The following is a 20,808-nucleotide window of genomic DNA, read 5'->3' on the forward strand; positions in this document are numbered from 1 at the left end:
GCCGGATTGCTGATGATGGCTGTCGGGCCGATGCATAGACAGGCAGTTGAGACTTCATCGTCCCCGGGTAAGTCTCGGGGGTGTTTAAGTCCCCAGACTCGCGACGGCGACGGCGAGACCGAGCCCGCCTTTGGCAACTTTCTTGAAGTATTGCTTCATCCTAGTTCTTGAACTGAGTCTTCCGATCGTGTGGTCAAACCTGCGTGTGTCGATGCGACGCTGTTGAATAAAAGAGTGAAGACAGCTTGCATTACACACCACGGTTTTTGGGAGCTACATCAACTGCTGCGTGGCAAGCACATGCCGCAGCTACCATAGGCTGAGCGATAAAGACGACAGTGCCTGCAAGCTGGATTGTATTGATTTCTTGCCCCGATTCGACGGAGTACTTTCGAATATAGAATGAGTGCCGAGTGTCTCTACCAGGAATAGCCAACTTGCGGGGATCGGTACTGGTGCCGGGACGTGGGGATTCAGGAGCCGAGCTTGAGTTCTCTCCGCCGCATATAAGTTAGGCGCTCCCGTCTCTCCACATGAGCCGGTCCTTCTCTCTCCACGATTCCGATATGCAACCCGGAGACGCGACCACTTCCGCGCTACGACTCTCTGTTGAGCAATCGGCGGCAGGGGATCCCAAAAATCCGTTTGTTTGCAACATCTGCAAGAAGACGTACAGCCGGCTAGACCATCTTGGTCGCCACTATCGTTCACGTGATTAAGCCATCTTGCCAATGGCACGCCTCTATGCTAACCACCGACAGACACGAGCGAGAAACCGTTCGTGTGTGATTACTGCGACAAAGGGTTCTCCAGAATGTAGGCCATGCTGCGCCTCTGATAGCGTCTTTCTGACCGAAATAGTGATCTGCTTCGCCGACACCGCACAAATCATTTCCAATCAGATCAATCAGTGAGACGCTCTATCTTGCGGGGCCAGCGAGCGACCAAGGCGTGTGATGCTTGTGCAGCTGCAAAAGTAAAGTGCGCAGAAACCCGTCCGTGTCCTCGCTGTATCGCCAAGCACGTCAGTTGTGAAAAAGAGAACTCCTTGGAAGCGGATGTTGGCTCAAATCCGACTGCGCTACCTCAAGCGATTAGGTCCCAGCCGACCAATTCTTCAGCGTACCCAGGCGAGAGTACAAGTCAGTCAACAGAGTTCCACCATGCTGTCGAGCAACTCGCCACACCGGCCACCGGATCATATGGCGAGAGCGTCGAGGTAGTGGTAGAGTCCGACCTGTCCATGGGCGATGCGCTTGCATTTGATGATGCTCTCATGGGAGACTTCCTTCGGGACATTATCTACCCCGATCATAACTCCTCACACAATGCCCCTAGTCAGATGGGGTTCCTGCCTGATGTACTGGACTTCGGCTTTGACACGCTTCTCGACATGCCGCCGCCCATGTTTGATCAAGAGCTTCCGTCGACCACTTATACCGACGCCGAATTGAACCCATTACCTCCCTCTCGCAGTGGAGCAGTGACACCGAACGTTCGCAAGGTCATCGACATCGGGCAGCAGGCGTTCAAAGATTCGTTCTGGCTCTGGACTCCGGCATCCGGTGACAACCGTTCCGCGGAGCAGACCTTTCTTACCATCTCCGAGGATCAGATCGTCCGAGAAGAGAATGATATTCAGATTCCAGCCTCGTTCACCGTCTCGCTCGCCAGTCGAGATCGCCTGCTATCCATGATTCTGGGAACTTGCGATCCGGCCACGCAGCGACACGTGCTCGCTAGATTCCCATCTGGCAAACTCATCTCCTCGATTCTGAACTGGTTCTTGGCTCGACGCTTTGATGAAACAGGATGGTGGCTTCATGTTCCCAGCATGCATGTCAATCAGGAGCACGAGACGTTTCTGGCTGGGCTCCTCAGCGCGGCTGCAGTGGAATCCCATCATCCAGATATCAGAAAGTTAGGCTTTGCTGTGCAGGAAGCGGCACGAATCGGCGTGGCCAACCGCTTCGAAGAGGACAACCGCAGCACACGCGACCTCAGGATCCTCCAAGCATTTGCGCTCCAGCTCCATGCCGGCTTCTGGAGCGGTATGCGACGCAAAATGGAAATAGCGGAAAGTTTTGCGTATCCTCTGATTACCATGCTGCGTAGGTCTGGTCGATTCCGATTGTCACGGACAAACCAAGGGGATACAAACGCTCAAGACGAATGGAGAAACTGGATTCGAGAAGAGTCCTTCAAACGTCTTGCCTACCATGTTCTTATCCTAGACGCGACGATGTCCATGTCAATGCTTACGCAACCTCTCCTGTCGCCTGCCGAGTTCCAGCTCGAGCTTCCCTGCTCGCCCAAGTTATGGACGGCGGCCTCAGCAGATGAATGGCAGAGTCTCGGTTCTACAAGCCACGATATTCTGCTGCCCACAATACGAGATACCATGGCCAACCTTGGAGTGTTAGTCGACCATCAATGCAACGTCGATGTTCAACTCAGCCTCGAAATAGTTATCGCCGGCCTCTGGTCACGCGTGTGGCAATTCCGGCAGCTTCGAGCTACTTCTTCTTTGGACGGCAGTCATTCCAATTCATTACCCGCCAACAGCCTACATCAGGAGCTCCAGCACAACTTTCAGTACCTCAAGATGCGTTCGGTGGAATGGGAAGGTTCCATCTCTGCCCCGGTCGCTCTGAAGCTCCAACTTTGCCAGATGCACCTATACGTATCGCTCGAAGATATCCAGGTCTTTGGTGGCAAAGAAGGCGCGACTGAGGCCCGGAGAACGGTGCCTCAGCTTCAAGCATGGGCCCAGTCCCGGGAGGCGCGTGAAGCACTTTACCACGCGGGTCAAGCACTGGAAGCCGCTACGCAGCTTGAGACTGGCACTCTACGAGGCTTCGCCGCGGTCGCGGTCTATCATGCCAGCTTGGTGTTGTGGGCGTATGGAATACTCCTCGATCCGAGTACGAGGAGTCGCGAATACGGCCCGCCCATGATCCTGGGGTTGGATAATGATGACGTTGTTCATCTGCAGCGCTTTCTTGTTTTGGGCCAAGGCTCACCGTGCATTCGAGACTACTGCGACTTTGCCTCGAACGCCGCTCCAACGATTCCCGTCACCGATCCCGCGAGAGTGATGAATTCGATTGCAGCGCTGCTCTCCAATGGCAGTGGAAGTGATGAGCGGTCAGCGCTGCCTATAGTCACCAACCTGAGCAAGTTGATGCGGTCGCTCGGAAATGCGGCGATCGTCATGAAACGTATCCACTCATAGTCGTGTGGCGGAGATCTATGCTTCCAAGGTCACGGTCTGAGGGTGGTGAAACGCTGTAGTACAGGAGCAGTATCTGTCAAGAGGTGCTTCTTGAAATCGACTGTCTAAGAATCAAACACTTGCTGCCAAGTACGATCCCCAAGTAAACTGCGCATCTATGCAATAGGTCAGTGATGGAGCTCTAAGGCACGTTCAGTGGAAAATTAAACAACTTACTGCACATATTGGTCAACTCCCAATCCTCCGCCATCAGCATGCCCACGCTCCCCTCGTCTCGTATATCACCTGCAGCTCCTGCGACGAACAACGCAGCCATGTAGTGGTCATCGGTGGCGTGTGCATCTCTGAAATGTGGGTGCTTCATCAACCTAGTAAGTCCTCGCCGGAGCGCAGGTCCACTATTCTGCTCCACTACGTCCCGGAAAGCCTGCCGGAATTCCAATGCCCAGGGCTCTGGCGGCGTGGGCTGTGCGAAGTTGTCTTTGTATAGCAGCATCGGATACCAGACGTTGCGGTATAAGTTGTGGACGGCACCGCCGCTGCCGATCAGGAGGTAATTCTCCGCACGGAGTGGCCTCAGGGCGGCACCAACACGGACGTGAAAGTGCGGGTCGTAACGGGCATTGGCCGAGATGATGGTTGTCGGTGGCAAGGTGTTGTCATCTGGAAACATCCGAACAAGTACTAAAAAGACATCGTGAATCCACTGAAAAGATTCGTTACCACTGGCATTGATGCCTGCAGCGTTGAGCATGGAGATGCAGCGTGCGCCGGTCTCGAGATCTGGTTTGAGCCTGTAATGTTCGTATTTGGAAGGGTGAACATTGCCAACGGGTTGCTTGACCGGCTCGGCCGTCATGGCGACCTGCACAGCATGGTCCTGCTTGCAATCCCAGTGCGCGCCCATGACGATGATGCCTTTGACGCCGTTGGCGAGCGCTGCATCTCCGGCGGCTTTCCAGTAGTCAGCAGACCTTGAGTCTTCCCCTAGCATCATCGTGCTGCCGTGAGAGAAGAAGTGAACTGGTGTCACTGTAATCGTGTCAGGAGCATGACCACAGTCGAGGAAGTAATCTTACATGGTTCGGCCATGGCACTGTGAGCGACGCGTCCCAACGGCCAGTGCTTGTGATGCTGATTATATGACTATCTTGAAGCTATTGTAGACCAGATCTTTGGAGACGTTTGACGTGACTGCAGTCTTACCGCTATACCGCCACTACCCACGGCTCATCGGTATGTGGAGGCGATTCGGCAGCATGGTCCGCGTAAGAAACTTGAGCCCGCCAATGACCGACACGTGCATCTGCGGGCGTGGGATGTTTACTGTCCGCCCATCCACCTGATTCCGGGAGCGTGTAGACTAAGCCATGGCTCTAAGCAGTACGTAGTCGCTACCTCGCAAGTCTGGCCATGAGAGCTGGATATCCGTACTTGATAGACAGTACACCGCAAGCGATCGTACTTGACAAAACTAGGCTTGCTCCCACCAAAAACCCTTGCTCGAAGAAGCCGACAGCGGGTCCAAAGGGCTCCTTCACCGGCGTCAATCTCGTTTCTAAAAGATCTTGTAGCTTCTTGCGATTTCCACCGGCTGCATCAGACCAGATGGCCCGGTCTAGTCCTTGTAGATGCGGAGGATGCTCAATAAGGGTGGGCGAGACAACTGAGAACATCTCGGGTGTGTAGCGCGGGTGCACCGAGGTGGTAATCGCGGAAGGGGCGCGTGGACCAACCAGCAACTCTGGTGGTATGTGATTCACCAAGGATAGATAGGATCGGGCGAATTGACTGACGTACTTCGCAAATGCAGGGGTGGAATAGATGTATGTTGCTGCCAGTGGCGACGGGGAACTATTGAGCCAGTCTATGGCGTCGTCGACGCTGGTGATGGGGAGGATGACCAGGACCGGAGAGTCCACCTTGTGAGACAACAACTTGCTGTTACGTTGACGAAGCAACACCACTTGACCACCGTGTCCAGCGGCAAGAATTGTACCACTAGTCTTGAGGATCTCTTTCAAATCTGTTGGCGGTTCCTGAACTTGCTTCTGAGGTCGAGGGTCTGAATTGTTGTGGTGTGCAGGACCGGTCAGGTACGACAAGGCGGCTTCCGCGACTGCTGAAGCGAATTCATCGACACAAAAGTCATTGACGAGCACGACATCCGGAGCATACGCCGACGTGCCACCAAACGCAAATCGAGCGTGTACACAGTCTCGTGCCGCAGCCCGCAAATCTGCCGTTCGATTGACAACAACAGCCACCTGTCCATCCACGGGCGGGGATCCCCCCTTGAGATCTGAAGCAGGAGCTCCTTGCAATACGGATCTATGGCGCTGCTGGAATATCGTATCAAACGGATCTTTGGATGCAAAGACGAACACCTCTGGCGATAGCGCGCCAGTCAAGAGCTTCTCGAGTATCTGCAGCAAGCGTGTGGACTCGGAGCGCCGCTGAACAAGGATGCAATTGCCGGCAGCTAGTGCCGCTGCGACCGCGACAACTGTCGAATAAAGCTCGTCGACGTGCGCCGGTACGATATACGCATACCCATATGGTCGTCGTTGGTCGGGGTGGTCTTGCGATCGGGCCACGCGGTACTCTGCCTCCTGGCACGCCTGCGGGTGAACCGTGCTGTGAAACTCCTTGAGTGCATTCAAGGTCAAGAGATACTGGAACATTGCTTCCTCATTTGTGGCTCCCTGCTGCTTGATTTCCTCGACCAACTCAGCGCGGACGTCTTGGAGCGCGCTGTGAAGTGCAGTCAAGTTGCGTTCCCGGAACCGAGGCGTCAGAGCAATACCGTCGATCACGGATGCCTGGATGGTGGTCATTCTTTCGTCCATTGTTGCGTTTTGCTTGAGTCATTTGCCGTCGATCTCGCAGAGCGTCGTTGACATGCCTGAGTGCTAGTAACAAGCCTTTGTCGCGACGACTAGATGCAGGGCCAATCCCGCCCCCAGCCACACTGCTCGAGACCGGTTCGGGACCACATCGCAGAGTGGACCGCCACTCCACCCAACCGCATCTTTTGCCGATCAGGATGGCCATGGCAAAGCCCGAGCAACCTCCAGCGAAATCGATGGAACTCCTCTACGATAGAGATCGTTATCACAACATGAGCGTGACGACGACATCTAATGTATCGACGCAGAGCGTCATTCGTCTGCTAGCAGACTACGAGTTGACCCATTCCGAGGGCGAGCAGGCCCCCGCTGATACTTCGGTCAATGAGAGGCCGAGAGCAACTTCAGAGTCCAACCCTGCCTGGTGGCCGACTGACCACCACGGCATTCCTCCTCATCGGCCAATCGACTACACCCTTGACCATGAACAGCGGCCATGGGCAGCTTCTCCGATAGAGACTGCATTTGTTATGACACTACTCAATGGAGTCGGGATTGTTGCGGTGAGTTGTGGCTAAGATGAGAAGTCATGAGATGATGCTGAGAGATACAGTGTATATCGAAAGTGTGGAGGCAGACGGGAGGGAGGATCAACGACAACATCTTCCGCTTCTCCATCGGCGGCGAGCGGTGAAACGAAGCACGCTCGGGCGGAGGTATTGACTATGAATAAGGGCTCTCTCGCACGCGTTCTTACTCAATGTAACGTCGTCCGCGTTTACATCACCCTGATGATCGGACGTTTTTCATCTCACCAAGGTCTTCCCCAAGAAATTTGTCCCCAACTTGCATCGGCTCGGCTTCCAGTAAGACGTACATCATACGCGCCCACTGTTTATCGCTATTGTTTCTCCAGGCATGGTTGGTTCCTCGCTGAATAGAAATGTCGCCCCGGCGCATGAGCCTTTTCTCACCTGAGTCGAGCTCCAAGTAGATCTCGCCTTCGAGCACAACCCCGTAGTCGAGGCTTACCGTGCGATGCATTGCTGACACACCGCCAGGCATCAGATCGACGACACGCAACACTGAGCCTCCAGGTACTACCAGACCAGGCTTCGCCGTAAGATTGCCTTCGTACTGTGCCAAGTCCTTGTTGTCTTTGAAGCTTACAGGATACTGACTTGTAGTATAATTGAGCGCGAAATTGGCTTGCCCATCGACAGGAACCCAGGGCTGGCCTTCCGGTATTCTATCAGAGAAAATGGCTTTGCCATCGCTGTTGTGATCCGTGATGAACCGGAAAGTTTGTGGGAGTCCATTAGCTAAGTTCTTTTGTTGGTCGGTCATATTGTCCTTGATATCGATGTCGTTGTGTGATGATTGCCCGATATGTGCTGCAGAGTTTAAGGCTGGCCATCGTGGTCTCGGGTACATCGAAGCGTGGACATATGGTTGTGCATTTGGAGATGCTGTGTACCGAGCGGCTGGACATTCCCCCGCACTTTCCGATTGGTCCCACAGTACGGCAGTGGTCTGCTTCAAAAGCCTGGCGGCTCAGCACAACGTATTCGTGAGATTCGATGAGAGACTGCTGCTGGGAAATACTCGAAGATGCCGAACGATCCGAGAGACATCTCGACCGTTGATAGCACGTCGTATGGCTATGTCTACGAACAGAATGTCACCATACCATTGAAGAGCAGCGAGGGAGTCGTCCGTTGTAACGTATATCGTCCCAAGCCGCAAGATCATGACAAGTTCCCTGTGCTCATGACGTATGGACCTTACGGGAAGGACATCCCCTATGCCGACTTCCACCCCAGATCCTACGCGGAGGTCAATCCCGAGCACAAGTCGCACCACTCGGCATGGGAAACGCCAGATCCCGAATTCTGGACCAAAGCCGGCTACGCAGTTGTAAGAGTCGACGAGCGCGGCTCGGGTCAGTCACCCGGCCTCCTTGACACAATGTCTCGCGGCACTTCAGAGGCTTTCTTCGATGCTGTGGAATGGGCTGCTGAACAGCCATGGTCGAGCGGCAAGGTCGGATTATTGGGCATCAGCTACTATGCTGGAAGCCAATGGAGAGTCGCTGCACTGAAGCCAAAGGGTCTTGCTGCCATTGTGCCGTGGGAAGGTATGAGCGACTATTATCGTGATCGTTGCCGACACGGTGGAATCTTGTCTGACAGCTTCATCAAGTTTTGGTGGAACAGACAGGTCATCACAAATCAGTATGGGCGGCCTGGACGGCAAGACAGCAACTGGGGTCCAGACACGATTGAAGGTGACCTGGGAGAAGAAGAGCGCGAGCAGATGAGGAATGACCAGACGATCGACAACGCGGCCAGTTCGTGGCGCAATGAACTATATTATGCGTCTAAAGAGTACGACTTGAGCAGTATAGAGGTGCCACTGCTAAGTGTTGCCAACTGGGGTGGCATCCTGCTCCATCTGCGCGGCAATGTCGAGGGGTGGACTCACGCTGGATCCAAATTCAAGTACCTCCGCTTCATCGTCGGTCGCCACGATCTTCCTTTCTATTACCACGACGAGGTAGACATTCAGCGCAGCTTCTTGGATGCTTTCCTCAAAGGTGACGACCGGATAGGATGGTCTGTGCCTGGAAAGCTGCCGCCGGTGGATATGGTCTTACGGAAGGGCGATCTTGGCTTCAATGACCCCGAAAAGGAACAGGCCTTTCCTCGCCGGACAGAGGATTCCTGGCCGATCGCGAGAACACAGTACACGAAGTACTATTTGTCGCCAGAACGAATGCTCCACACGCGAGTTCCAGCAGTTGACCATGCGATGAAGTTGTCCTACGAAGCGCCTAGCACTTTGGATGACCCGAAGCTGCTCAGCTTCAGCACGCCGCCGATGGAGAGCGAGATTGAGATTACTGGGCACATTGTCGCGCATCTCAACGTCTCGGTCACGTCCTTCGTTGGAAAGTCCCTACCCTCCAACATTGACCTGTTCCTTACACTGAGACACGTCTCGCCTGCAGGGAAAGAGGTGTTCTACACAGGCACAGCGGGAGATCCCGTTCCTCTGTGTAAGGGCTGGTTACGCGTCTCGATGCGCAAGGTCAACGAGCAGCACCATAAACATCGACCCTACTTGCCATATCGGGACTATTTCTCTACTGACGTTCTACCAGTACTTGTCGGAGAGGTTTACCCAGTGGATGTTGAAATTTGGCCCACGAATGTTGTGATGGACAAAGGCGCAAAACTGGTCCTCGAGGTCGCTAGTGGCGATACACAGGGTAGTGGTATCTTCACACATATGGGTACAGATGATCGACCGCGGGAGCGACTGGCCGGGTTGAACCACATTCACTTTGGACCGAAGTGGGAGAATTATGTAGTGCTGCCAGTCATCCCAAGAGCTTAATGCAAATGTCGTAGACAGTATGGCGACAGCTCCGTTTGGTGTTCTTCCAACCACCCGAGGTCCAATACCATGGCTTGAGTAGTTGGGAAGTCAACTTTCGGCTGCTCGCCAATCGGCTTCGTGGTCGCGCACTTCCCCCACATGACCGAACCGCCTCGTGAACTGGAAAACACGCGATCCACAACGGGTAGGCATGAATAATTCGTTGCCACGAACCCTGGCGGCTCTGGGGTATTGAGGGGCACGTTGGGGCTATACGGTCGCTTCGATAAAAGACAGGCTCAGGTTAGGCCGAACCCTTCAGCGTCGACAGCTTCTCCGTTCGTTATTCCCACACAAGCCTAAGCACGACTGGCATTCCACTAAAGACGATGAGCGACGCAGTAAATGGTCAGGAAGGACTCAAGGTTGTGGTTATTGGCGCCGGCATCGGTGGACTATCCGCTGCTATCCTCCTCAGGCAGCAAGGTCACAAAGTCATAGTATGCTGCTTGTCGAAATTTCCAACCACTGTTGAATTGACTTGTACGCAAGATATGCGAGTCCAGCAAGTTCTCTATCGAGCTTGGCGCCGCTATTCACATCCCGCCGAATGCTGGTGGTTTGCTGGAGCTTATGGGTATTAGTGCTTCGGCAATAGGAGCAAATCCTTGTCTCAGGGTACGTCGTAAGGTCCTCCGCGTGGGACCTGCTGACCATATAGGTGACTTCGTATACCGCAGGGGCACATAAGCTGAACTCAATTGACAATTCGAGCTCTGCAGGCCTCTGGCAGCATGTAGGCGCCCAGTCATATCCCGCTCGTTCTACCTAACACGTTGCCAGCCATGGAGACTGGGGCACCGCGTCAAATTGCATACCACTCTTAAGGATACCGCATTGAAGGAAGGCGCGGAATTGCGTCTCGCCACGCCAGTCGTCAGCGTAGACGCTCAGAGCGCCAGCGTCACGACGGCCGAAGGCCTGGAGATCCATGCGGATGTTGTCGTTGGTGCGGACGGAGTCCACGCAGTCTCAAGGAGTCTGCTGGCTGGGGCAGATCATCAGCCATTTGGCAGTGGCAAAAGCGCATTTCGGTTCTTGATACCACGACAAGTCGTCGTGGACGATCCACAGACACGACCGTATGCGGAATGCGACGGCGAGCTGGTCATGGTGTATCACCAGGATCGCAGAATAGTGATGTATCCGACAAGCAACAACACCTTGTTGAACCTAGTCTGTATCCATCCAGAGGCTGAGACAGGTTCGGCTTCCAGCGGCGATTGGAACAACAAAGCGACTCGGGAGATGCTGCTTCGTGTCTACGAGGATTTCCATGACGATTTCAAGGCTATTTTGACCAAGGTCGATGAGAGTTCTTTGAAGATATGGACACTGCTGGACATGGTAAGGCCAGATCCCTTCACAAAACTTGTGCATACTGAAATAGGGTAGGAGGTTCTGGAATCGTGGACCCATGGCCGCTTGGCACTGCTCGGGGATGCCGCACATCCATTCCTGCCGCATCAGGGGCAAGGCGGAGCGGTGGCCATGGAAGATGCAGTTGCACTGAGCGTAGTCTTGGAGCGGGGCCTGAGATCCGAGGAGGTCCAAGACCGGCTAACCTTATATCAACAGATCCGTAAAGGACGTGCAGACAGACTGCAGCAGTACACGCGCTTAGCGGGTGAAGACCTAAAGCCAGGCGAGACGGCCAAGATCAACGTGATGGAGTTCGTGGGATACAACTTTGGCTACGACGAACATGACAATTCGAGCCAGAAGCTTCGGGAGTGGAAGTGGTCGAAGTATCCGTCGTGTTCTTCAAGAGGACCCGTGGCGTTTGGACCGATGCCTGGACCGAGATCAAACGACGCCGACAGGTCAAGAACTGACACACCACCAAGATTCGTTACGGCCACTATCACGATCAAGACATCAAGGACCGTCTTGCAGAACATGTTTCCACCAGGTTCGAACGGCTGGAAGTTCAGCTCGCCTGGGACGTTCGCACGTTGCTCGTTCAGTCAGACGACCCTAGATGGCCTGAAATGGTTGGGTGGTCAAGGACATTCCCGTCTCGGACTGTATATCCATGGGGTAGAGTACACCGGGAGTGATGGTAGAACAACGAAGGGTACGTACATGCCGGTTCTGTTCGAATATTTGGCCGAGTCGATCACCTCCGAACGGGAAGAATTCGGTACACCGGTGGTATTTTCGGATATTTCCGTGGACCGCAGTGAGAAATCGTACTTGATAAGGGCTGGATGGCGTGGTGTTGGGTGGGGAAGCTTTGACTTATCAGACCTTCGACTCGCCGTCGATGACGCGAGCGCTGGCTACATCCCAGGTTACAGTGCTGACGAGAGCATCTTGATTCACCGTCAAGTGCCTGAAGCCGGTATAGGCTGCAAAGGTCAGCTCAACCTGGACCACTCTATTAGTAGTACAACTGTGCCAGCCAATCTCGATGTAAAGGTCGACCAGGTCTGGACAGCGGGAAGCGCAGCTTTCGTCTTCGATGCCAGAGACAAGGAGAAGCTACCGACCCTTCATCACATTGTCGAGAGGTTGGCCGAGATTCCAGTCTACGAACATCTCGCTGCCCACGTGGTAGAAGGGACGGGCGTCCCGGAAGCTCTTGGCGCAGGAAAGGTCTGAGCCGAGAAGAAACGGGCCACAGAATACCGACGGAAGCCTCAGGGGGCATATGCCTCCTGAGTGACGCATTGATAGGCCAAAAACGACCCTAGGGTAGTCGACCAGGCCCAGGCTCAGGTAGTCGGTTTCCTCATCACCGGTCGGCGTCAGACAAATACAGAAAGACTAACATGATCCAAGATGGTAATGATTGATCGGAGTGGTGGAAGTGATGGAGGTGGCCAAATTGGTGGGGTCTATGCGGAGCTCTGACCTCGCGAACAACACCGCCATGCTAGCCTTTTTGAGCATCTCTAGCCGAACGATCCCGAGGGACCGGGGTTTCTATCGAGCGAGTCGATCAATGCTGCCGTAGACCTACGACCAATAGCATGCGAAGGCCAATAAGCATGATTGCGAGGATGCTAAATGTATTTCGACGAAACTAGCTGTACCGTTGATGAAACACCGGTCTATCCTTGATGTAGCTATCAACCGAGAATTACTTCTTGATCACCGGGCGCGAATCTTCGTCGGGGTGTTTCGGTCTCACTGCTCCCGATTCTTGTCGCGCTATCATGATTCCGATATTTGCAGTGTCGGTCTGCAGATAGGAGCGATGGCCCTGGATGAACCAGAAGCCAACCGAAATAACCAACATCACGCCGAACACGGCTATCGCCCAATTCATATCCGCAATACTCGGATTCGGTCCATCTGGGAAGAAGAAGAACACGGTCGTCACACCGCAGTATATAATTGACACAATGTTAAAAGGTGTTCCTAACCGTCCAAGATTGAAAGGGCGTGAGGGAGAAAGCTGTTCGCGCCCGACAACAAGTAGAACAATGATCGGGATCGCGTAGGAGATCGTGAGAGCGATGGTGCTGACGCTGAGGATGGCTTCAAGAACAGTGTCGGCGAACAGGTAGAGGACTCCGACTAGCCCAGCAATAACCCCTTGAGCCCACGTGGCGCGAACTGGTACTCTCCAGTAGGGGTCGACTTTGGCGAAGTATGCATAAAATGGAACGCCGCCGTCTCGGGCGAAACTCCATGTCAGGCGGGATGCTGTGGTTGCCAGGCTCAGATTCTGTCCGACGCCATTCACGATGAAGAGTGCCAATAGAGTGGCAGCTCCAGTCAATCCGATTGTCTCAACGCAAAGCTCGATGAACGGGTAGTCGGCGGAGAGGATGTTGTCAAAGTCCTGCATGCAGAAGAGACAGACCATCATAAAAATGAAGCCTGATATTGCGCCGGTCAAGACAGACATCCAGACAATGCGTGGACCCATCTTGCTGGGTGACGGCAGCTCCTCGACCATGTGAATACACGCGTCGAAGGCCGTGAGACCGTATGCTGACTGAACAAGGCCGGTGAACCAGATCACGCCGCCCGGCCAACCGCTTTCGTTCCTCCAATTGCCGAAGACGAATGAGCCTGGCTGAAACCGTTTTCCAGGCCTGACACCGGTGCTGATGATGAGAGCCAGGGCGAAGACGACGAACAAGAGCATGAACATTGCTCCAACCACGCTATTGATCCACGGCAGAACCTTGTCTCTGCGGCAAGCAACAACATTGACGACGGTGAGTAGGAGGATGATGGCAATGTAGAGCAAAAAGGAAACCCAGCCCCATCCTGCTGGAGCCCAATCTTCGTCGAATAGAACCTTCATTGCGAGGATGAACTCCGCCATAAAGGCAGCTTGCGAGCCCGTGATCGTCCACCAGCCAAAGGTGTTGATCCAAGCCGTCATGTAGGAAAGAAAGCGTCCCTGAGGAGTCGGCCAGAAGCTGTAAACCCAGAATGCTTGGCCGAGCGCAGTTGGCATGGCGCTCAGGAGCTCACCCAGCGAGGCTGCAACACAGAGGTTGCAGAGGGTGACCAGGACGAGGCCCCAAAGGATTGTCACGGGTCCGCCAGCGCTGATTCCTGTCGAGAGATTCTGCGCAAGTGTAGACCACGTGCCCAACACTGTGAAGGCAAGCGCAAACATGCTCCATGGACTGAATTGGCGGACAAGCTCCTGCGAATGGCCGAGGTCCTCCAAGGCCACAGCATCCTCCTCCACTTGTTCATCGCGGCTGAGACGTCTCTGGCTTCGTTCGGAGAGAGACATGGTGGTCGATGCTGAAATATTGTGAGGAATCAACGGACAGTGCGTATTTGAGCATCCGAAGACCTCGCAATCGACCTGCTGGACCGGCACGGGCTCTCCACAGGTTCGATGTCAAGATCCGGGGTTGACATCGTCAATTTTTGTTATTAGCTCTGGTGGGTCATCAGAAACCCTCCGGCTGAGCTTAAACTGAGTTTGAGCCCCGCCTTGAAATCACGGCGTGGCATCGCGGACATCAGCGGGGGCGGAAAGTCGATCTTACAGAGCGAGCCTAGATACCCTCAGTCCTTCTCGACCGCGAGCATGTGTGCCACGAGCCGAAGTCAGTGCGGACGTGGAAGTAGGGGGAATCTGTAGCTGGCAAGCGAGCGGAAGGAGCGTGCGAAAGACCACCGAAAGCATCCTGAAGGACGTCAAGACGAGGGCTTGCTGCGAAAAACATCCCGCGGATGAAGAGGCCTCTACGACACGCGTTCAGCCTGGTCCGATGCCGACAGAAGCAAATAGCCACACAGACCTTTTGGCGTTACATTTGACACACGAACTCCAAGTCCCGACATCGGGCTTTGCCAACAACTTGGTCAATCTTGCGCCCTTTAACGGCGCCCCTTTCGTCATGATCTCCCAAGAGACATACCCACCGTTCACTTCCTCAGGTACAATGTTTGGCTGTTGCACCAGCCTTTCAAGCCTCCCATACCAAACTCGAGACCAATTCCACTCTCCTTGTGTCCACCAAACGGCGCCCTGGGATCCAGCTCGAAGTGGGTGTTGACCCAAACATTGCCCGCTTCCAACTTGGCCGCCAATTTGTTGGCACGCTCGACGTTGCCGGACCAAACCGAAGCTCCCAGTCCAAGATTCGTCTTGTTCGCACGCGCGACTGCTTCCTCTTCGGTTGTGAACTGCAGAAGGGGCACGATAGGCCCTACACCAGGTCCGTTAGCATCTCATGCCCAGTCTCACGGTGCGTTACGGGAACACAGAGCGAGGCCCACATTGCGGTCAGCGACAACTTACCAAATGGCTCCTCTGTCACAATCCTACTCTCGTCCTTCGGATTCTCAAGGATGGTAGGCGTGATAAAGTACCCCTTCCCATCCGGATTCTTGCCCCCCACAGCCACCTTCTGCTCTTGCTGCTCGATCTCTGCAAAGAACCCCTTCACCCTCTCGTACTGCATACTGTTCTGGATGGGCCCAAGGAAGACCCCATCTTCATTGCCCTCGCCCATCTTCAGGGTCTGGGTATATCGGACCATTGCGTCCCTGAACTTGTCATAGATTCCCTCCTGCACAAAAATTCGCTTTAGCGCAAGACAAATCTGGCCACTGTTCAGGAAAGCCAGAGTGGCAATCTTCGGTGCTACTTGCTCAACGTCCACATCATCCAGCACGATGGCTGGGTCGTTTCCGCCAAGCTCAAGCGTGACTCGCTTGAGTGTCGCAGAAGCCGAAGCCATGACTTTCTTCCCTGTCGCAGAGCTGCCCGTGAAGCTGATCTTGCGCGGACCAGGATGTGCAGTCATCCAGGGACCAAGATTGTCATCGCCTGACAGGCACTGCAATACTCCGGGTGGGAAGAAGCGCTGCCCAAGCTCACACAGCTTCAGATCTCCGCACGGCGTGAACGGAGAGGGTTTGATTATGATGGTGTTGCCCGTAAGTAGGGCTGGGGCGATCTTACCACACGCAAGGAGAATGGGATAGTTCCAGGGAACAATGCCGACCGTGGGGCCAAGCGGCACATAGCGCACAAGGACTCGCCTGTCTGGCTCGTTCACGATCTCTTCAGTAGGTAGGTCGAAAGAGGTCACTGTGCGCATGATCTGCAAGGTAAAGTCGATCTCGAAACGCGCAAAGTGGAGCTAGATAAGTTCAGCATACTTATTAGGTCGACTAACGCTTCTTGACCCACTGGCTTGCCCTGCTCCTTCACCAAGAGCTTCGCGAAGTTCTCCTTCTCACCCTCAAGCGCATCAGCAAAGGCGTTAACGGCCTTTCTGCGCTCGCCGTAAGGCGTGTCTGCCCAGCTCGGGAATGCTTTCTCCGCGGCAGCGACAGCTCGATCGACGTCTTCTGGAGTCGAGACTGGGACAGGATCATTGGGCTCGGAGGTCGCAGGATTGATTCCCGTTCGAGTCTTCTCCGTCGTGGTGAGTTTGCCATCGATGACATTGCAGAAGCTGTGCCAGTCAAGGACAGAGTGGGCACCATTTGTGGCACCGTTGGTAGTCCCGTTGGATGTTGCAGATGGCGACATGGTGGTTATGAGCTGCGTGCAATGCTTGGGTTACAAATTTCCAGGAGCTTGCTTCTCAGGCAGCATAAAGTTTTGAGGTGAGGTGGAGGTCTTTGCGTTTATCAGCTCCTGCGAAAGCACGTCACGCAGTGTCCGCGCTGCCCATAGGTTCTACGAGACTGTCCTCATAAACTGAAACAACCGAAGCCCAGATCCTTCATATACGAGGTCAAGAGACCGACCTCAGCTTTCCACCTCCTACCGACGGCCCAGTGTGCTGTTATTGGGAGCCGCTTGCACGTCATGCACAGCACCTGCTTCGGCACTCCACATTGACTGGATACTCGAAGCGGGGAGAGCGCATGAGTCAATGCGAGCGCTAGGGTCTAGCTGTGATCTATCGCGAGATCTTACAACTGATCTGATGCCCAGACTTGCTCGAACCGGCCAGACCCCGAACATCACGAGTGGGCGCTTCAATCCTCGTATTCGTGTATAACTTCCAACCAGACTTTGACGTGGAGAATTTCCCTTCGTCAAACGTTCAGAATTGTCAGACAATGAAGAACAGACCATGAATCCCCTGATGGAATCTCATTCGGCCTCGTTGACGACTGAACCGAGTTTGCCCCACTCGTAGGCTTGATTGGCGAGTCAACTAGTTGGACTGAATGGTGTGCAGGTGAGCGACGCTTGGGTGCCGGGCTCGCACATGCCCGGAATCACAAGTTTAGTATGTAGAGTCAATCATGGAAGAGATCCGCCTTATCCACCAGTATGCAAGACGCCTGCCTTGTTCGGACCACAAAAACAACAGACCTCCACGAAATGCTGAACTATCAGTCGGCTGTCCTTACAGGAGCCATCTTCCTCTCGAACAGGACATTGCTCAAGTCACAGCGGCACAGTGCCGTGGTGCCCTCTAAGCCTTCAGTCATGTCTCTATTATACAATCTTCCGCCCACTCTAGTTCGCAGACAACGTGATATGGGGCTTTCCAGGGCATCATTCCTGACCTCTGTCATAGCCAATAGCACTCTTATTAGAGGACTCGAGGTCCGGTCCACACTGTTTCTCTACGTCGAGCAAGGACCAAGCGCGAAACCTTTTGACAGCAAGATAAGCCCGTCCAGGACTTCTGAGTAGTTGACTGCTTCTCGCAACGGATAAGCTGAGCTCACCACCACCGCTCTGGGCAAGTAACAAAGGCTCCCCATCCTGCAGAGCATGCTACAAGTGGCCTCTGAAATTGCTGATCCAGGGATGGCTTGGGCTAGCGCAACGCGTAGCGGGTGTAGCGTCAGCAGGCCTTGAAGCATAGTTGGCGCTCGCTGTCGAATACATGGGTACAGGCCATGATCGGCATACTCGGCCTGGTGCAGAGTACTATTGGGCTCCCATCCGAGCAAGATTGCAGAGTATTGGTAACTACACCACACGAGCTCTTGCTGTAGAGCCGGAAGTCTGCGCTGCTCTCTCGTTGGTGGCTCGGACGAGCATCGAGCATAAGACGTTTTGGTTTCATACAGAAAATTCGTCGTCAGCAGCAGGCATGTACAAACATTGAGCCACTTGACGGTACCAAGAGCGCTGGCATCGTTGAAAAAAGGATGCAGCTTTCGCTCTCGCATAGCCTTCATGATGAGTAATGTCTTGTGAATCCTCCGAACCTCGCATCGTAATTTCCGGACATCAAGCTGCCTTGGGTGATTGACCCCGATGAGCACAGCGTCAAGCTGAGGTGCTAGTTGTCGTAGCCTTACCATCGTATCGTCCAGGCCTGCAGCAAGCATATCGCTATCTGCTCCACATCCTAGTAGCCCGGATTCAGATGTTGACAAAGCCATGAAGCCTGAAAAGTGCTGCCGCCAGGATGTTTCGCAATGGGCGTCAACAGACATTTCGAACAAGGCTAAGAGGTATACAGCTCTGGTGAGGGCCCTTTCGCCGTCGAATTTATCGCGTAAGCAATTCTGGGTTGTAGAAATGCAGCGTTTGTAAGCCTGATGCGCTCTGATTCGGCCTTTCCTACTCTGCGAATCATCTCTCATGCACTCCAGGCTCATACATAGCAGGCTGAATGTTTCCAGTAGCAGGTGACCGCTCTGCGTGAGAGGCTGGGCAAGCGTTGTTTCGAGACTCGTCAGCAACCATACCGGACTTGAAAGCCCACCCATGGTCAATGCTGGAACGACAAGCTGTGTCATGACCATTTCTGGAATGATCGTGAATCGAATTGCCCTGCGTAGCGGCACAGGTTGACGGCGGGCGGTCAATCCGCCCGCGCGATATGTAGATTGCCATTGAGATGATTTATCGTGGAGCCCGGTCGTATACCCCATACAAGGCGTGCCAAATCTTGCACATGTTCGACAAAGCGGTTGATCGCCGTCGCATTTGACACGTCTGGCTTTGCAGCTCAGGCAACTCTGCTTCACTGACTTCATACGCCTCACGTGGTGGAGACTAGATAGGCGGAACTATAGTACGTGCTATCCAAAGGCTGTCCGCCATGTGCTGTGCAGGAGAGCTCCTTCGAGACTGCCAGAAAACAGATTCCGACACGTTCCATGCTGATTGTATGAGATATGTCAGCTCGGAGACAGGTTATCTCCGCTCTTTTCAGTGTCTCCGTATAAGGGTGGCGAAAATGGTAGCGCAACTCTGATGGACCCAGTGCGGAACTGCGTTTGCGAGGACAGTAGCGTCTTCAGGCAGCCAATTATATCAACCTTACCGGTATGGCAGCCTTGAGTGAAGGATAACAAAGGTGCAAGCAATCGAAGCCTCTGATGAGAGAAATACAGCATCATCTCCCAACAAATACCAGCTTACTTTCAGTCACTCGATTTGAGAACATATTGCACCTCGAAGATGCAACCAATAACTGTCTGGGGCCATTGGGGAGCACCTAACCCATGGTGGGTATCGACCATGGCAGTATGAGCCATGCTAAGGAATCTGCTCTAGGAAAGTCATCATCATCCTCAAAGAACTCAAGCTGCCGTACACTCATCGCTTGATCGAGCTTTCAGATGTCAAGAAAGAGCCCTTGATTAGCGTCAACCCCAACGGACGACTCCCAGCCATTGAGGATCCGAACACCGGCGTCAAACTATGGGAGGTGTGTGACTTTCCTGCTTGGAGGCATTGCTGATGAGATGTAGAGCGGTGCGATCATCCTCTATCTAGTCGAACAGTATGATACCGAGGGCAAGATCTCCAATTACACTCAAGCAGATAGGATGGAAACGCAGCAGTGGCTCTTGTTTCAAGCCAGTGGACAAGGCCCCTGTCTAGGGCAACTCGCCTGGTTCGCCCGATTCCATGCCGAGAAACTGCCTTCGGCCATCGATCGCTATGCACAGGAAGCGGAGCGACTGGTCAAGGTGCTGGACAGCTGTCTTGAGAAGTCCAAATGGCTGGTCGGCGACAAATGTACCTATGCGGATCTCAGCTTCGTTACATGGGCACATGTAGCCGATGGGTTGTTCAAGCAGCTGGGAACGGCGGAAGTGCTGGACCGATCTCCAAACTACGTGAAGTGGCTGGATGAGATGAAGTCCAGGCCGAGCGTGAGAGAATGTCTTGAAGCGATCACGGCCGGTCGAGCAGAGCATGGCCTTCCACCCTAGAAGATATCTTCGACTGGTTGAGGTGGATCGTAAGAATAATGAATACTAGACAACTGGTGTAAGATGTTCCAGTGTTGGTGATTGTGAAACAAGTGGTTTCGGAGACGTGAAGTAGCGTGCTTGACCGGTGCCTTTGTGGCAAACGAATTCTGGCTTTCTAGCTGGACCTGCTGTACATATGCACTATAGAGGAGCCGCAACACGCATTCGAGGAATCGTAAAATCATGCAACTATGAGCGCTGCCATTTCTGCATGTAAGGACAGTCGTTAGCCTAGTACATGTCAGATCCTATGGAACTTACACAAGAACTCCATGACGTTAGTTATGGTTCCTTCGCTCCCGGACTTAGCATTTCCGATCACCTTGTCACCGACTTTGGGTTGGTATGGGCCCGAAACTAGGTCTGCATCAGCAATCATGCTCGACAATGCCCGGAAGTTGTGGAAAGTTGACAAGCCCCAGGATCTGGATAGAGTGTCCCTAGCGGGCTAACGAAAAGACAGGATCTGCGTACATCGTGTGGGAGCAATGTCTTCCTGTGTGAAGGTAAACTCCTTCCCATCTTCCGTCTTGATCGAGCCACTTCCTGAAGACCACGCCGTTACTGATCCCTGAATATTGGTGGGCGCCATCGTGCACTGTACGATTCCCCAGCGATGTGATAAACGTTCGTATTTATGAGACGGATTAGTTATGT

General features: G+C 53.8%; 10 protein-coding genes across 10 annotated transcripts; 5 read left to right on the forward strand and 5 right to left on the reverse strand.

Annotated features, from left to right (window-relative positions):
• Positions 1–1,243: 1,243 nt before the first annotated feature.
• On the forward strand, positions 1,244–3,235 carry HMPREF1541_01468 (uncharacterized protein; the record flags this gene model as incomplete). The annotated part of the gene is made up of 1 exon (XM_008715828.1): positions 1,244–3,235. The coding sequence occupies one exon, from the start codon at positions 1,244–1,246 to the stop codon at positions 3,233–3,235; it is 1,992 nt and encodes a 663-aa protein (XP_008714050.1).
• A 181-nt stretch (positions 3,236–3,416) lies between these two features.
• On the reverse strand, positions 3,417–4,327 carry HMPREF1541_01469 (uncharacterized protein; the record flags this gene model as incomplete). Its single annotated transcript, XM_008715829.1, has 2 exons — positions 3,417–4,267; positions 4,315–4,327. The coding sequence occupies 2 exons, from the start codon at positions 4,325–4,327 to the stop codon at positions 3,417–3,419; spliced, it is 864 nt and encodes a 287-aa protein (XP_008714051.1).
• Positions 4,328–4,629: 302 nt separating this feature from the next.
• Positions 4,630–6,084, reverse strand: HMPREF1541_01470 (uncharacterized protein; the record flags this gene model as incomplete). Its single annotated transcript, XM_008715830.1, has 1 exon — positions 4,630–6,084. One exon carries the CDS (start codon positions 6,082–6,084, stop codon positions 4,630–4,632), a length of 1,455 nt encoding a protein of 484 aa, XP_008714052.1.
• A 272-nt stretch (positions 6,085–6,356) lies between these two features.
• HMPREF1541_01471 (uncharacterized protein) lies at positions 6,357–6,778 on the forward strand (the record flags this gene model as incomplete). The annotated part of the gene is made up of 2 exons (XM_008715831.1): positions 6,357–6,647; positions 6,698–6,778. The coding sequence occupies 2 exons, from the start codon at positions 6,357–6,359 to the stop codon at positions 6,776–6,778; spliced, it is 372 nt and encodes a 123-aa protein (XP_008714053.1).
• Positions 6,779–6,867: 89 nt separating this feature from the next.
• On the reverse strand, positions 6,868–7,431 carry HMPREF1541_01472 (uncharacterized protein; the record flags this gene model as incomplete). Its single annotated transcript, XM_008715832.1, has 1 exon — positions 6,868–7,431. One exon carries the CDS (start codon positions 7,429–7,431, stop codon positions 6,868–6,870), a length of 564 nt encoding a protein of 187 aa, XP_008714054.1.
• Positions 7,432–7,695: 264 nt separating this feature from the next.
• HMPREF1541_01473 (uncharacterized protein) lies at positions 7,696–9,483 on the forward strand (the record flags this gene model as incomplete). Its single annotated transcript, XM_008715833.1, has 1 exon — positions 7,696–9,483. One exon carries the CDS (start codon positions 7,696–7,698, stop codon positions 9,481–9,483), a length of 1,788 nt encoding a protein of 595 aa, XP_008714055.1.
• A 371-nt stretch (positions 9,484–9,854) lies between these two features.
• HMPREF1541_01474 (uncharacterized protein) lies at positions 9,855–12,129 on the forward strand (the record flags this gene model as incomplete). Its single annotated transcript, XM_008715834.1, has 5 exons — positions 9,855–9,965; positions 10,018–10,143; positions 10,187–10,261; positions 10,309–10,872; positions 10,921–12,129. 5 exons carry the CDS (start codon positions 9,855–9,857, stop codon positions 12,127–12,129), a joined length of 2,085 nt encoding a protein of 694 aa, XP_008714056.1.
• Positions 12,130–12,610: 481 nt separating this feature from the next.
• Positions 12,611–14,233, reverse strand: HMPREF1541_01475 (uncharacterized protein; the record flags this gene model as incomplete). Its single annotated transcript, XM_008715835.1, has 1 exon — positions 12,611–14,233. The coding sequence occupies one exon, from the start codon at positions 14,231–14,233 to the stop codon at positions 12,611–12,613; it is 1,623 nt and encodes a 540-aa protein (XP_008714057.1).
• Positions 14,234–14,877: 644 nt separating this feature from the next.
• HMPREF1541_01476 (uncharacterized protein) lies at positions 14,878–16,495 on the reverse strand (the record flags this gene model as incomplete). Its single annotated transcript, XM_008715836.1, has 3 exons — positions 14,878–15,161; positions 15,254–16,100; positions 16,151–16,495. The coding sequence occupies 3 exons, from the start codon at positions 16,493–16,495 to the stop codon at positions 14,878–14,880; spliced, it is 1,476 nt and encodes a 491-aa protein (XP_008714058.1).
• Positions 16,496–19,348: 2,853 nt separating this feature from the next.
• On the forward strand, positions 19,349–20,109 carry HMPREF1541_01477 (uncharacterized protein; the record flags this gene model as incomplete). The annotated part of the gene is made up of 3 exons (XM_008715837.1): positions 19,349–19,395; positions 19,445–19,598; positions 19,642–20,109. 3 exons carry the CDS (start codon positions 19,349–19,351, stop codon positions 20,107–20,109), a joined length of 669 nt encoding a protein of 222 aa, XP_008714059.1.
• Between the last annotated feature and the right edge of the window lie 699 nt (positions 20,110–20,808).

Source organism: Cyphellophora europaea, assembly GCF_000365145.1.
Source record: "Cyphellophora europaea CBS 101466 unplaced genomic scaffold supercont1.2, whole genome shotgun sequence".
NCBI lineage: Eukaryota > Fungi > Ascomycota > Eurotiomycetes > Chaetothyriales > Cyphellophoraceae > Cyphellophora > Cyphellophora europaea.